We start from the raw sequence: 17,792 nt of genomic DNA, 5'->3' as shown, positions 1-17,792 counted from the left end.
GATGTATGGACGATTCTTTCGGAACATCGCGAAGATGCTCTCAAAGATCGCCATGATAGCTACGAAAAGATAAGAAGAGAGGGGGTCCCCTTGCCTTACCCCATTTTCACCCTTGAAATAGCCTGCGTGGACTCCATTGACGCTAACAACAAAGCAGGATGATGAAACACACTACATAATCCAATCAATAAAAAAATCATAGGAAAAGCAGAAACAACCAGAAAGTCCCAAATGGCTTCCCATCTAACAAAGTCGAAAGTTTCCTTGATATCTATTTTGAAAGCCACTATCGGGGATATTTTCTTTTTCCCGTAGACTTTTAATAGGCTCTGCATGAGAAGAATATTATGAGAGATTGTCCTACCGGGGATGAATGCATATTGATTAAGATTTATTATTTTTCCTATGACATTTTTAAAGCGTTCAGAAATGATTTTTGAAATGATTTTATAAATCACACTACAGTAGGAAATTGGTCTGAAATCTTGTACTTTCTCGGGTACCGTAGTTTTAGGGATCAAGGTTAGGACCGTTGTATTCCATTGCTTTAACATCTTACTGTTCTTGAAAAAACTCCAGAACCCCATCAATAAAGTCTTTACCCACAACCAACCAATTGTCTTTGAAGAACTATGCATTAAACCCATTAGGACCCGGGCTTTTATTCCCATCAATACTAAACAGAACTTCTTTAACCTCAACCCTCGTGACCACCCTTATCAGCTCGCGACTATCTTCTGTAGAGATTTTCCTATCAAAATAATCTGATACAAGGTATTCAGGTGACTTTGATGCTACTTCTTTGTACCCATAAACTGCTTATAGAAATCGATAGCCAGATCTTGTACACCCCTTTGACCCTGAACATATTCACCATCATCATTCTTCAGCTTGTACACATTGTTTCTCATGTTTCTAGCCTTGCATTTTCGATAGAAGAAAACTGTGTTTTTGTCACCCAACGAGAGCCAACTCTGTCTTAATATCTATCTAACATAATTCTCTTCAAGCAGACTCAACTTCCTGAAGTTTTCAAGCGCATACCTTTCTGTTTCATTGAGTTGTTCATCACTATCATCCCTTAATAACCTTTTTCTGAATCTCTTCCAGTTCTTCTCTAGCAGCCAAAACTTTATTGGAGATATTGCTGAACTTCTTCTTGTCAAAGCTTCAGAGATGATTCTTTAAGAGCTTAAGCTTCTTAAAAACCCTGTACATGTTGGAACCCCTGACATCTATTAACCATACTCTTTCTAGAATACCCTTGAATTTATCGTTATCCATCCAGAAATTGAAAAATTTAAAGGGCTTTTTGAACCTTTCTTCCTTTTCCCAGAACAATTTAATCGGGCAGTGATCAAATATACCCAGATTCAGAACGTGAAGTTGACTTCTCGGAAAATTGGTTAATCTAGTTCTCATTTACTAGACATCTGTCAATTCTACTTCTTCTAATTTGCTCATTCCCTCTAGTAGAAGACCAAGTGAAGAAGTTCCCAGAATTGGTAGGCTCGATACAACCTATATCTTGATGTAGTCATTAAAGTCAATCATATCCCGAGTTATTTCAGATTCTGGACTACGATCAGATTCATTTCTAGTTACGTTGTAATCACCGAGGACAACCCAAGATTTATCACTACCTGGAGATCCAGTTTCTGAGACAATTCTAAAGGAGTCCTCTGTTAGTTCTTGAGTTGCTACCATAGACAATAGCAAGATTAAACACGATTCTTGTGATTCTGTCTTTGACCTCTACCAGGATTGCTTGATCATTCGAAAAGAGAGCCCTGACCTCAGCAACTTTGTTATCCCAAATAACCCAAATTCTGCCCGTTTTATCATTTGAGTTGTGAATGATTTCCCAGCTACTATCAATACACATCTTGCTAACCTTCTCAACGTTTCGACTTTTGACTTTTGTCTCAAGAATACCCATAATAGTGATCTTCTAGTTCTCAACGATCCTCCTAATTTCTTTGCATTTTAGAGTGTCATTAAGTCCCCTTATATTCCATGTCACTATATTCATGAATGAATATAAGTGTTGGGTTCCTGACTTTCCAAACTGTCCTAGACCTCTTCATCAGAGAAATCATAAGCATCACTTTCCTCGCTATCCTCAATGACTACAGTTTGATTACATGAATTACTATTTCCATTGAGTGGGGGTTGCCTCATGTAGATCTCATCTTTTCCCGTGATAGAGTTAGTGGCTTCTGGATCCATGATCTTTCTGCTTTGTCTTCATGTTTCAGCTTGTTTTGCTTTAGTAGGTTTTTTTCTGACTTTGAACCTCTTCACTACTAGATTCATGTTGTTATCGATTTTAATTCGCCCTACTTCAGAACTAAGGTTTGCTGTCTTATTCAAAACCAAATTGTCTTCTTCGACACTTGATCTTTTGATTTCACAAAACCCAAGATTTCCTAGTTCATTCTCAAGAGCTTCTTTATTACTTGTTCCAGGATTCTCCTGTTCATTATCTCGAAAGGTGGCTCCGAGCCCAAGGATTAGGTCATTTCAAATTCTAATGACATTGTTTTTTTGGTTCCTACTTGCATTCTTAGAACTATGAAGAGTGAAATCATGACCTATTGGAGTGCCTTCAGACCCAATTTGGTTTGTTTTATATGGGCCAAGTATTCTCCGTCCCATAGATCTTTGAATTCCATAAACTTTAAAACCAGGACCTGTAGTTGCATCAAGACCAGTTCTTTGATCAGTATTGGGACCGGTGGAGTTAGGACTAGTAATAGTATCATCCGTAATAATAAGACTTGTGCCAGTATCAGGAACAATATAGCCGGGATCAGTAATGGTTGCACCCTTTTCATTAGGACCGGTAGTAGCTAGTCCGGTAGCTTGAGTAGTTTTAGGATTAACAAGTCCAGGACCAGGCTTAACATGGTCAATATACTAGGAACGATAACATTATGAGAAGCTCTAGAACAGGTGTGACTATGTCCAACTTTATCAGGACCGATACCCTGATCAGGGCCGACATTTTGAACAAGACCTATTCTCGAGAAAACAGAATCCTTAGAACCGGCGCCCTGAACATGACCGATAGGATCAACGTTAGTAGGGCCATCTTGTACTCTTACCCACTTAATTCTTTTTCCTATCTTTTTCCTTACCCTTACATGTTCTTGCTTTTGGTTGTCCATCTTATCAATCCTTAGTACGTTCATTGCTGTTAAGTTCAGACCTGTTCACATTTCTCTCAACCTGAGCCTGGTTAGAGTCATTGATATCGCCTACTTGAGCGTTGTTATTGGCTTTTGATTTTAAATTATTATTGACTAGACATTTATTCATAGCGTGTGTGAAAGTGCTACACCATATACATCAATTTGGTTTCCATTCGTATTGTACTCCAATGTCAAATAAGTTCAAGCTTGATTGGAAGAGAGCTACTTGGATAGATTTCGACACTAACTCTAGCCACAGATGCACGCTCGTAGCCTTCCATTGTTGGGTCAAACATAAGTGGTTTTTCTATAATGCTTGAAATATAGGCCAGGCCCATTGGGTTGCACAGGTGTGGTGGAACATTCTTGAGATTCACCCAGATTTGTTCAAGTTCAGGCGGTCTATGATTAGTATTAAGTTCCTCGCTCCACTTGTACATCTTGAATCTTTTTCCTCTGATAAAGGTATACTCGCTCTCTATGATCGACTTTATTTCGCTTCCATTCCTGAAGGATAGAAAGTAGAATCCATGATCATTGATTGTGATCCTCTCCAGACCAGAGGATTCCCATTGACCCATCAACGTTCTTTTAACCTCAGCAAATAATGCCTTCATGTTTCCCATAAACTGACCAACTATGACAAACTCCCATGCCTTTATTCATTTTTCTTCAATTTCTGCTGGGAGCTCAAACTGGTGCGGATGATCAAGTGTAATTACATTTGGGAATAATGTGTCTATCTAGAATTTTTCCTTTTCTGGATCGCTAATGGCATTTCCATTTCACACCTTTCTTTCCTGCCAGGTTTTGTTTGGGTTGCTCATGATTGTGTACACCTTTGTTTTATTATATTTCGAAATTTCCTTCATGGCGTCAACCGTCCACTTGATCACTTCATCATATTGGTCTTTGTTGAAGAAGTTCCAATTCTTTAGGTAGTGACTGTTGAACTGAGCATTCAACTGATCATTTCTTTCTTGGGGCATCGTAATATCTTGTTTATTAACTTGAAAAAATAGCTTCTTCATCTGGTTTCTCAGTCCTGCCAAATTTTCTATTTCATTTTTTCCTCATTGACCACGTTGGACCAGCAGTAAGATCCTTGTTATCAGCCTGAGTATTTTCTTTGTCAGGAATTGCAGCAGTAAGAGGAGCTGAGGAGATGACTGTTTCAGGGTTGCTATCTTTCCTGACTTGCTTGTTCTTTTTGGCCCATCTAACCCTTATATTTCCCACAAAACCATTGTCTTCAATTGTTCCAATCTTCTTTAGAATATCCCCTTCAGTGCTCTTCTCTTGTGTACCAGTTTTCCTCTTTTGAATGCTATCAATTGAAATTTCAGGATCCAGATTAACGAGTGGAGAAAACGCACTCATGTTCAATATCTCAGGGTTAGTCTCGGGTGTCACGGTTTCCTTGGGATTTACTTCAGCATTCTTCTTAGAACTTGAGTTATTTGCCTTCATGTTTTCCTTTCTTTGATTTTTGATCAATTCTTACCCTTCTTAGCTGTTTTAGAATTATTCGTTCCTGTTTCTTGACCGGTCCGTTCAATTTCAACACTTGTTTTGGAAGAACTATACCCCTTTGCTTTTGGTTTGATCTTTACTATCGACATCTTCTTCATGGACTTATGATATTCAATGTCGCATATTATTGTTTCATCATAGTCGGTGCTATCGTTTGATTCCAAATCAACATCCATACTTTGGTTCTTTTGATTCGATCGGTGGTTCATATCTTTGATGTCTGCCGTTTTCAATTCAAGATTCATGTCATCCACCCTTATTAGACCCAACTTTTTAGCAACCAGATTATCTTTTTCAGACCCAGCCAAGCGAAAACCGTTGGCTAACCTCTTATTAAACCCGACCAAGTAAAAACCGTTAGCTAACCCCTTATCAGACCCGACCAAGCAAAAATCGTTGGCTAATTCTTCCAGTTTCATACATTCTTCACCTATTATATCCTGACTTATATTCTGACCCAACTTATTTATAGCTTCCATGAGATCCATACCCAAACCCAGATTTTCAAACAGATTGTCATTCATGGTGCCATCAACCAACGAATCAATATAATTCTCAGCCAAGTTTTCACCATTGGCTATACTAATCAAGTTCAACTCATCATCCTTTAGATCTATACTATTAGGATTTTCTAATTTAGCTGAATTTATTTCCATGACCAGCTCTAACTCAGATCCAATTTCTTTAGTATTTCCAGATTTTGTTAGACTATGTCCTTCAACAACTTTAGCTAGATGTGTAATCTGTTTAGAAGATCCTGCAATTTTAGCTTCTGTTTCAGAATCCTGGGCGCATTTAATGTCTTCTGTCCAACCTTTTTTAGCCTAGTCCATAGTCTGGTTGTTTGACTTTCCATCTGATCCTTAGTAGGACATGTAGACTTAGCATTCTGATCATCAATGAAACCTGAGACTTTCAGATTTGCAAGATTTCCCATTGCAGAACAAGATTATGAAATTATGTCCTTCTTTGGACCCAATGAACTCTGAGCAACTGATATCTCCATCTCTGTAGAGGCAATTTCAATATGACCCATTTTGCCCAGTTCAGCATCATCTCTAGCAGGATCGGTAAAATCTGTTTTCCGCTCTTTCTCTACACCTGAATAACCCAAACTGTCATGTTTTCCTTTTTCTGAAACTAACCCAGACCTTTTAATATTATTTGAACTACTAATTCTCGACCAACAGTCGTATTCAGCCCTATCATACTTACCTCAATAGGAACCCCAATACCAACTTCAGTAGGATCATTCAAAACAGACATAGATCTCAGCATAATGTTTTCACCCGATGTAGAAACAGACTCCAACATTGAGCTTTCAATATGACCCGATAAACCTATACAATTTATGTCATTTTCCTGCATTACCTTAGAGCCCTTTTGACAGATTATCTCCAGCATTGAGACCGAATTTTTAGCACAAGCACCCGATTGTCATCAGTTTCAGACATACAAGATTTCAATTCCAATTTCCCAATAGAATGACCGGTCAGGTCTAGGGTACCAACCAACGACCCTAACGGTCCATTCCGTGCAGCAAGTTCAATAACAATAGAATTTTTTAGAATTAAAGTCCTATCATTTCTATATGCAGTTCTATCTTTTCCTATCAATTCAATCCTATCATTTTTATTATGAACATGCATATCATTATAGTATGAATCCCCAATAGAACTATTCTCATATAATTCATCAGCATGTGGAAAAGAACTCATACCCGATGATGTATTTGGCATAGAATCAATAAGCTCATCTTCTCCATTGTTTAGGACTTCATCCATGATTTCTGGCTTCTGCTTCTTGGGATTGCTAAGAGACATGCGAGTTCGTCTATTAGACCTAGCATTGCTGCTTGTCGACGGCCCCTTTAACACCTTCTTAGGATCATCAATGTTGTTGAATTTAAGATTGGAAATCGATCATAGAATTATTTCCAAACTATCTGTTTAGTTTAGAATCAATCAATTAACCTTAAATAGAAAACTTAAATTTGAATTTTAAAAATCCAAAAATCGGGTTTGCTGTTATTGGGCTAATCCTCAAGAACAGTTGTCCAGAAATCATCCCAACATTTTTTTAATAATGTTGAGCAACTATTTGGATCATGTTTGATCTATCCCGAACATGTTTAATCAAAATCAAAATTTCCAAAATAATTGAAAATTTTAAATTTTTTATTTGGTTTAAACAAACAACCAATGTTCTTATTTTGGTCTCAATCAAGTATATGAAATACAAGGAAAATATTTGCTAGCTCTTTACACTTCAAAACAACTTTAAAACCAAAAATTCGATTTTTGACTAAAAACTATTTTAAACAAATTGATCATCACTCAAGTCGGTTGATATCTTGGGGTGATGTTCTAAATATTCTTGAGTTTTTTGTGAAGCCACCTAGACACTTGGATCGAAAAATCCAAGCCTCCATCAAAATTACAAAATTTGCAATTTTGATGTTTTTGAGGACCGAGAGGTCCGACCATGACTTCTCAACCAAGATTGAGAGGTCCAATCAATGTTTTTTTTATCGAGAATTGACCAATGTTCTTCAAATATGACCGAAAAGTTAGACTTAGGACCGAGGAGTCTTGTACCTGACCGAGAACCCTCGAACCTATGACTGAGAAGTCTAACTAATAATTTTTACATCCGACCGAGAAGTTAGACTTAGGACCGAGGAGTCTTGCACCCGACCAAGAACTCCCGAACCCAGGACCGATGACTTCCACCTAAGATTGAGAGGTCCGATTGAGAATTTGGCACCCGACCGAGAATTCTAGCCAAAGACCGTGAGTCCATAGCACTAGACCGAGAGGTCCGACTAAGGATTCTAATCCCCAGCCGAGAGGCTCCTGACCTAGGACCGAGGGCTCTTAGCCTCGACCAATAAAACGAATCCAGGACCTAGGACATCGGTCCTAAGGCCGACTTGGTCCCATTTTCAAACTCTAAAATTATTTTTGCAATTTTGTAACCTCAAACCATTTTCTAAAAATCTCAAAAAATTAGAAAATGATTTCAAATTGTTTTTGGAATATTTCCACAAAAAATATTGTGACCAAGGCTCGTTTATAATATATTTTTAAACCCTAATGCCATTTAAACTAATGTTCTTTAGGTAATTTCCTCCGTAAGTTATCATCAACAACATGTACCAATATTTAAATAATTATTGTTATAATCTTTTAAATAACGCACAAACCTTATGCATGTTTAGGACCAAAAAAATAATTGGTTAAAACAAAACGTTATACAACAAAATTTCAAAAACCAAATTTATAAGTAGATGCCATTTTTAAAACTAGTACAGAGGATGAAATACGAAAACCCTTTCTCGAGTATCTCTAAACTACGAACCAAATCTCCTCTTCTAGCCTAGCGACAATAAGAGGTGGATATTAACCATAAGTTTCTGGGTTCGAACCCGTAAGGCGGCAAGTTCTGCGCCAATTAAATGGTTAAGTGTGTTTGCGGGCTACATACTTAATACGTTGTTCCATTTTTTTAAACTACGAACCAAAAAAGAAACTCTAGCAGGTACGTTTGTACGTACACCTATACCATTTTATTGATTTTCAAAAATCAATTTGCGACTCTATTTTAAAAAAATAATATTTTAAATTAATTATTTTTAAATAATTTAAATAACGGATTTCTAAAAAAAAATAATTGTTATTTGATTACCGCAAATCTCTAAATTATTTAAATTTGTATCAAAATTAATTAATTTTAAAAGTTGTCATGAATTATTTAAATCTTTAAAAATAATATTTTATTTTAAAAAAATTCCTAACACTAAACCAATATTAAAATTCTCGAATATCAAGCTTTTCGCGAAAGCTGTAATAATAGTTTTTTTCCAGGATACATAAACTATGTAATAAAATAATATGTTTGAACATAAAATTTCAAAATAAAATTATTATTTCAAAATATTTTATGTTAAATTATCATTAGATTTTATTTAATTATTTATTTAATAAATATATTGATCAATAATTATTTTAAATAACATATATTCTATATAAAATTATATATATATATATATTATACTAAAAAAATTAAACTTATTAAAATTTCAAAATAAAATCATTTTATTCAAAATTATAGTTGATTTTAACCATTATAAATATAAATATATATTGAAATTATTAATTTTAAATAATTCAAAATAAAAATCATAATAAATTAATTAATATTAATTTAATTAAGGAGTAATTTAGTTATGAAGTAATTTAGTTACAATATTAATAACTTTGATATTATTAATAAACTTTATAATTAAGTTCAGTTTTCACAACCAAATCAATAAAAAAAAATTAATTATGTTTTTCTTAACGGCGTGAAAATTTGTAGGCTGTAGCACATATGTAACTTATTTTTTTAAAAAATAATCAAATAAAAGATTAGTGAAATTTTATAGGGAATTTTAATAGTGGAATGAAAATATAAAAGGATAGACATCATTTCTCATTAAAATTTCCTGAGTGCATCCTATATTTTCCTGCAACGCAAACGCAACAAGAAAATGGGTTTTACACTCTTTCTAAAAAAAACACATACTTGCGTACTAGTGTTTCATTTCCTAATTTTTTTATATAAAATTTTAAATCAGTCCTTAAAAAATATATAAATTCTTTAATTTAAATATTAAACTTGTTTATAAATTATTTAAAACGTCTTTTAATTTTTAATTTTAAGATAAAAAATTATAATATTTTTAAAATGTATAATTAAATTATATTATATTTGAAATTTTATCTATTTTATTTTTTATTTTACGTTATATTATTTATTTAAATATATTATTAAATTGTTTTTGTTATGTATGAATTATTGATATATAAATAATTTTATTAAAGAGAGAGAAAATATTAGAGTTAAATATGTAAAGTTAATAAATATATAGATAATATTAATAAGGTTAAAAAATGTAAAAAAAGAATATTTTAAAAATATTCTTTTGAGTTTAAAAATAAATATTTAAATTGAAAATGAATTAGTGTTTAATGTGATGTTTATTTTATTTTAAGTTTTGGGTTTGAGAATTATTTTGTGAGTTAAAAGATTGTCTTAAATCTATACTTACTAATAATATCGATATTATAAGTAGATATAAAATTTTAATATAATTAAATAAGTAATGATAGACAGAGATAAATTTTATAGATAATTTTAATAGTGAATGATTCAATCAATGACATTACATTATTTTCAACATTTTCAACCAAATTTCTCTACGTCTATTATATTATATATATTTAACTGATCCTCTAAATGCATATGGACAAAATATTTTGTTTTTATATATTCAAACGAACAAAACACAATTATTATATGTTGACAAATATGTTGAAGCGGTTCAAACGTACACGTGTAGGGAAAGCATAGTAAGTTCATGCAATTAGTTAGAGCTAGTTTGATATGGATTTTTTGAGATATTTTTTATTTTTATTTTTAAAATATTAATTATATTATTATTATTTTAACTATCAAACCATTGATTTTTATTAATTAAAAGAGTAAATTAAGATAATTCAAACAATTAAAAACCCTACCAAATATTTTTTTTATAAACAAAATAAAAAATTCCACAAATAATCGAGATCAAACAAGCTCTAAGAGAAAAAGATCAACACAATGCTCAATTTCTATAAAGAGCAACGTATACAAGTCATGAATCTAAGCATCGAATCCTAAATCCTAAAGCCATGGTGATTTCCATGGATTTCTCCTCTCTTGATCTTGTGAGCCCTTCAATGGCAGGAGCATTATTTATTATAGTAATGTCCCTTTATTATTATTTCTTAAATGGGAACGTGTTCCAAATTCTTGGTGCTGGAGCTCATCGTAAACTTAATAAACCACCGGAACCAAGCGGAGCTTGGCCTGTTCTGGGTCACCTCAAGCTTTTCCGAGGTCCCAAATTTTTCCACATAACATTGTCTGAGATGGCCGACAAATATGGCCCGATTTTCAGCATCCGTCTTGGACTTCGTCAGGCTATTGTGGTTAGCAATTGGGAGTTGGCCAAAGAACTGTCCACTACTCACGACCTAGCCGTGGCATCGCGTCCTCAAATGCTAGCATCAAAGCACTTGGGGTACAACTATGCCATGTTTGCCTTGTCCCCGTACGGGTCATATTGGAGGGATATTCGAAAATTCGTGTCGTTGGAGTTGTTGTCTATGCCACGACTCAATTTGCTCAGCCATATAAGGGTGTCCGAGACAAAATCGTCAATCCAACAACTTTATAAGTTATGGGTGGATAAAGTAGATGACAACGACTTGACTTCTTTGACTGGTGTCACGGTGGAGATGAAGCAGTGGATATCAGACTTGACAACAAACGTGATGTTTAGGATGATCTACGGGAAAAGATATTCTGGGGCTGATGTTGACATGGAGGAAGCTCGAAAGTATCAAAGAATTTTCAAGAAGTTCTTACATCTATTTGGTTTAAATGTGGTGGGAGACATGATACCATGTCTTAGATGGTTAGATATAGGTGGTCACGAGAAGGTCATGAAAGAAACATCAAAAGAATACGACCAACTCATGGTGAAGATGCTAGAAGAGCACAATGATCAGCACGGTAGGGGTAAGACGGATCGAGATTTTATGGATGTGATGATCTCAATGTTTAAGGAGACCAATATAAATGGTTATGATGCTGATACCATTAACAAAGCAACATGCTCGGTACTTATATCAATTAATTATGTATTATCTCATAAGTCATATGTTTATATAATGAATTATGTGATGTATATATGGTTATCAGGTTTTGAATATTGCGGGAGTAGAGCCCACCTCCACGATGCTTATATGGACTCTTTGCTTACTCATGAACCACCGCCATGTGTTGATGAAGGTTGAAGAAGAGTTGGACATTCATGTGGGCAAAGAAAGGAACGTGGAGGAGTCTGATATTCCCAAATTGGTATACCTCCAAGCTGTTATCAAAGAATCGCTAAGGCTATATCCACCGGCTCCACTAGCAGCCCCAAGAGAGGTCACACGAGATTGTGTGGTCGGTGGCTATCATGTGGCGGCAGGGACAAGGCTCTTTTTACACCTTTGGAAACTCCAACGCGATCCTAAGATATGGTCAGATCCATTAGAGTTTCGGCCAGAGAGATTTCTGACTACTCATAGCAATATAGATTTTCGTGGCCAGAATTTTGAGCTGATTCCTTTTGGTGCCGGTAGGAGAGTGTGCCCTGGAATAAACCTTGGCATGCAAATGGGACACTTGATCTTAGCTAGCTTGGTGCAGTCTTTTAAGTTCTTAAATCCCATCAATGAACTTGTAGATATGACTGAGGTTGAAGGATTGTCAATATCTAAAGCTACCCCTCTTGAACTAATCATCATTCCTAAACTTTCTAGTAATCTTTATGCATGATTCATGGAATATGAATGAGTTCAAGATCGGCCTCCTCCTGCTCTATCTAGCTCTTTTGGTACTGGGTCAAATCCATTGGGCTTTAGTTGAATTTTCAATAACATATATTTGTGTTTGAACTAGCATCATAATAAAAAGATGGATACATTTGACCACAAAATGTCTTCACTGCAACATAATCTAGCTTCTTCTTGTTTTCATTTCTTTTATAAATATCTGGGTGTGTGAAGACTCAAAACATGTCATTAAAGACAGGTAGTTTTGTAGAATCTAGCTTTTCTTCTTCTTTATTATTTAAGTGTCCATGAAGGTACAATATGATTATTTAGTGTAACATTTCATTTACTTTTTTTTTTTACTAAAAATACAAATACAAAGTAAATTAAATATCAATCATCAGACAATACGAGCATTCATAAGGGTTAACATCCACGATCTTATCAAAATGTTCAGTCGAATTGAGTAGAAGAATATATATAATATTTCGATCATATATAGAATCGTGTCCACATGCAGATGTCGTCGACATAAGATTCACCACCTAAGAAAGATGTGTCTTACTCTTCTTTTTACACGTCTTCATTCTTTTATCTTATTGAGATGATGTTTTTCTATAAACTCATATCTCATCAACATTTTTCTTCAAAATATCTCAATCACAAAAGTTAGTGTTGCTTACATATTATTACTCATCAATTCTATATATCTTCTCACATCACCTTTGTAACACTTTTTTCCTTTTAAAATCACAAACTCTCCATCAATCTTCTCTACACTTATACTTTATCTTCTCCACCACTGTTTTTCCATTATTTTCACTGCCACTCATTTTGAAATCTCATCATTTCAACTATCTTAACTTTCACCGCCATCAAACTTTGAAACTTAACCATCTTCCTCCATTTCATACGACATGCGCTCGACTACAAAAGTTGAGCACAACTTCAATGTCAAAAATTATTACCAATATACAAGTAGAGAAAGTCATTTCCAACTGTAAAAGTTGATGTCAACAGTTAAAGTTGATGCCGACAGTTAAAAGTCGAGAAAATCATTATCGATTGTAAAAATCGATAAAGATAGTAAAAGTCAATAAAATCATTATCGATTGTAAAAATTAAGAAAATCATTAACAACTGTAAAAGTTGACGTCGACTGTTAAAGTCGATGCCGATTGTAAAGTTGAAAAAATCATTACCGACTGTAAAAGTCGAGAAAATTATTAATGACTGTAAAAGTCGAAAAAAATATTATTGTAAACCCCAGTATCTCTATCCTGTCCCATAACTTATGTCACGGGCTCAGTCTTTTCACTAACGATTCGTGCGACACTAGTTACGATCTTTGCAAGAACGAGTAACTAGTCAGCCTTACTCGACGCAACACTCGACGCTTAATAGAATTGATACAAGAATTCTAGAGAGAGAGAATACACTCTTACAAAGAATAATATTATATCACTTGAAAACTTGGTAATTTACAATCTAATACATCAAAGGTATTTATAGAACTAGTTCTAGCTATTACATTAATGACACACTAATTTAGGGCATTCCCTTATAAGTGTCAATTAGTGATGCACTAATTTAGGGATTCCTTCTAATTGTCAATTAGTGATGCACTAGTCAAGGACATTCCTTTTAACTATCAATTAGTGATGCGCTAATCAAGGACATACCTTTTAACTGTCAATTAATGATGCACTAATCTGGCACCTGCCTTCTAGCTAGAATATTCCTTGCGTTGGGTTAAGCAGGCTTAAGCCTCCTCCTCTTCTTGGGCCAGGAAGATTGAGCCGTGACATTCTCCTTAAGACTCCTCCTCTTCTTGGGCCAGGAAGATTGGACTGTGACACTTAACATGCGTCAAGAGACTCATGGCAATATGGGGAGACTATCACGAGGAGGCTCGATGTTCGATGCGTTTCAACCTTGGTTTGCGTGCTAGACATCTTTTAAAATTAAAATATTTAGTTTTTAAAATATTTTGATAATAGATGGAGCGGAAGAAATTAATTATATAAAAATAATTAATTATTTGTTAATATTGTAATAATTTGGGGGCTAAATAATAATTTAGCTAGAACCCGATTTAAACTAATTAAACATAACTAATTTAAAGATTATTTATTTGAAAATTAGAGTCACCAAGTGATTTTATGAAAATCAATAAAATGATATATGTATAAATGTATTTATACTAGAGTTTCTGAAAATGGTGGTTCGTTGTCTATTTACGCTCAAGAAAGAGCTTTCACGCTATGTCCTCCACGCCTGCCTAAGGATGATTTTTTAAAATAAAATCTACCTATGATAAACTTATTTATAACATTTAATTTCTTTAATTAGTAGCCCAGGGGTCCTAAACAAGAATAGGTTTAACTCGTGTAAATAATTATACAAAATTATTTGAAAAGAGTGTGTACATGTTGCTATGGTATTTAATTTTTTTTGAGAAATGGCTTACGCCATTAATTTAAAAGACCCGTGAGGGGTAAAGGAGTACAAGAACTGAAATTGAGCTTACAACAATTTGCTCAAAATCAACACACGATGGCCACGAGGAATCCACATTTGGCCTAAGAAAACGCACACGGACATGAAATAAAAGAACAAAAGTCAATAAAGGATGAAACTAACAATCAATCAACTAAAACCAAGGGGTTGATTTCCTCGGACTCGTCTTTCTTGTCTTTGCTCTTATTTTTTCTCTAATAATTTTTGTCACCCTTAGGTCTTTTTGGGATATATTTCTAGATAGTGTACCGACTTCTTCGTCTTCGCTAGCTTCTCTTGTCACTTTTTTCCTTTTGGGCTTGAGTTTGAAGTTTAAAAATAGCTAGTATTTAGATTTAACAAAACCTGAAAATATTAGAGGAAGGTGTTAGAGTGTATTCAAACGAGGTCTTAGCAAAAACATTTGCTTTGGGAGAGGGGAAATTTGATCAACTCATTCACAAAATTAACCTTCATAATATCTTTTTTCAAATATAACTTTTTTTTTAAAATTTTAACCATTTTACCCTTACTATTATTTTTTTATTCTTTTTTCATCTCATTTCACCTCATTTTTTCTCTCTCCTTTTCCTCTTCTCATCTCCCCGCGACCGATCTCCCCAACTGCAACAACTCCTCGCTCTCTCCGAATCAACGACTCCCCAAGCAACGCCATAAGACGACAAATCCGCCTGCAACGTCGGAGGACGACGAGACACAACAACATCGCTGGACCGCGGACGCATGCAACTGTAGACCCGACTGACCAACATCATCGCCTTCAAAATGGGCATTTTAATTTCTTTCATGCCCATTTAGCTGAACACTCAATATGTATGGTATGTTTGTAATGCTATGTCAAAATAGATATGTTTGCACCATGCAAGTTGCGTTGGCGTCCCACGACCCACGAAAATTGCGTTGGCGTCCCATTCAAATTGCGTTGACGTCCCACAACCCATGCAAATTGCGTTGGCGTCCCACGCAAATTTCGTGTACCCATAATACCAATAATTTAATATTAAATGTTATTTAATGTAACCTTTCATTTACTTTTATTTTTTATTTTTATTTTTAATTTAACAAATTTACATCCCGATTTATAAATTATATTATTAAAGTTGGTAGTTTATATATATCAAATTCAATACTTTTAAATTTTCTTTTATTAAATTTAAAGTATAATTAATATTGATTTTGGTCAATCAATAGATTTATTAATTATATATATCTTCATAATTATAATAATTAATAAAAAATTAAAATTTTTGACAATTTTTAAACTTTTAATACATCATATAATTTCGTAATTATTTAATTAAATTAATATATATAATTAAATTTAAAATTTTAACTAATAATTTATAAATTATATTATATATACATCATTAATTAGTTTAAACTTTTAAATATGATAATCAATCTATTTTAAATTTATAAATTTTATATAAATTGATATTTTATTTAATTAATATATATTTAAATTAATTTGAAATTATAATTAATATATAAATCGTTTTATTAATTAATTATAAAAATATTTATAATATGTATGATAATATTTAAAAAAAAAGCAAATATGTATGATGATATATTTAAATTTTATATAAATTAATTTGATTATTTATTTATTTAATTAAATTTGTTAAAAATTATTAAATAATAAATAAATAAATAAATAAATAAATAAATAAATAAATATATATATATATATATATATATATATATATATATATATATAATTATAGGATCAATAAAAATAATAGCTGAACAAACATAAATTTATTCGTTAATTTGTAATTAAACCATTTTATTAATTAATACAGATCAGATATGGATTAAATTAAATATACTTTAGACAATTTAAACAAAAAAAAATTATAATTTTGTAGACGTCAACTTAAAATTAATAATAATAATAATTGTTTAAGATTTAACTTCAAGTTTTTTACATGCTTGTATATGTTTATGCAGTATGAAGAAGACTAAATCATTAGTTTAGACTTTTCAAATAAATATTAATAATAAATGACGAGTAAATAAAACAAAATAAAATTTCTAAGTCTGCATGTACCATTAACTTGATTATGTTAAATTGATAAGGATTTTACTTCATTAAAACAAATCTTTAAATCCACAAAATATTATTTAATTATTAAATTATTCATTTTATTAATTAAATTATTAAAATACTTTTATTTTATTTTTATTAATTTTAAATTAATAATTAAATTTATTAAAATGTAAATACTCTAATTTCTTTTAGATAAAATTAGGGCAGTTCAAAAAAAACTGAAAAATCGACAACAGAAACAGTAGTTTACCGATTTTATTTGACTGGTTTATCGGTTAATCCGTTATATCGTTTTAAGTTAACTTAAAAGTTGTCAGTTCAACTATTTTTCAATAATTTAACTAGTTTAATAATCTATTTATAATAGTAGAGTATATCAACACCTCAACCAAGTGTTTAAAAGAATAGAGTTTGTTTCTTAAATTTTTATTTTAATTTAACTTAAAGATTTTTTTATTTTTATTTTTGCCATTTACCATAATGCGGACTTGTCTAGTTAATGAAATTCATTTAATTAAATTTAACAATTAATTATAAAAAATGAATTACCGGTTATTGGTTATCGGTTAAACACGGTTAACCGACCGAAACCGACAGAACCAGTAAAACTGATAAAAAACCGATCGATTAACCGATTTGTAAAATAAATATAAAATCAGTCTTAACCGATTAACTGACTGGTTGAACACTCCTTTCAAAAACCAATCTCAAAGGAGCAATCAAAATGTAAATGAGAAACTATCCATTATCCTTCATTTATATATAGATTTTAAATTTTATTTTATAAATTATAAATTTATTATAGATATTCGCTTTGAGGAATAACATAATAATTTTTTATTTTTATATAAATTTATAAAATAATTTTAAAAACTTATGTTTAATATAATTTCAATTTAAAATTGATTAATGTGATATATATTTATATAAAGTTTCTCTATATGCCTATCCTACAAAATAGAAAAGTACCGGGCTCACGTGCAATCAACAATTAATTTCATTAATACTGAACTCTTTCTTACTCGAAAATTTACACTGATAACGAGTTAGACTGATAACAAGTTAGGAAGAATACTAATCAGT

General features: G+C 32.4%; 1 protein-coding gene across 1 annotated transcript; it reads left to right on the top strand.

Annotated features, from left to right (window-relative positions):
* Positions 1-10,422: 10,422 nt before the first annotated feature.
* Positions 10,423-12,372, top strand: LOC124915984 (cytochrome P450 CYP82D47-like). Its single transcript, XM_047456726.1, has 2 exons — positions 10,423-11,434; positions 11,517-12,372. The coding sequence occupies exons 1-2, from the start codon at positions 10,442-10,444 to the stop codon at positions 12,138-12,140; spliced, it is 1,617 nt and encodes a 538-aa protein (XP_047312682.1). The 5' UTR covers positions 10,423-10,441; the 3' UTR covers positions 12,141-12,372.
* Positions 12,373-17,792: the final 5,420 nt, after the last annotated feature.

This window comes from Impatiens glandulifera, chromosome 1, assembly GCF_907164915.1.
Source record: "Impatiens glandulifera chromosome 1, dImpGla2.1, whole genome shotgun sequence".
Taxonomy (NCBI): Eukaryota; Viridiplantae; Streptophyta; class Magnoliopsida; order Ericales; family Balsaminaceae; genus Impatiens; species Impatiens glandulifera.
This window is presented reverse-complemented; position numbering and strand designations above follow the sequence as displayed.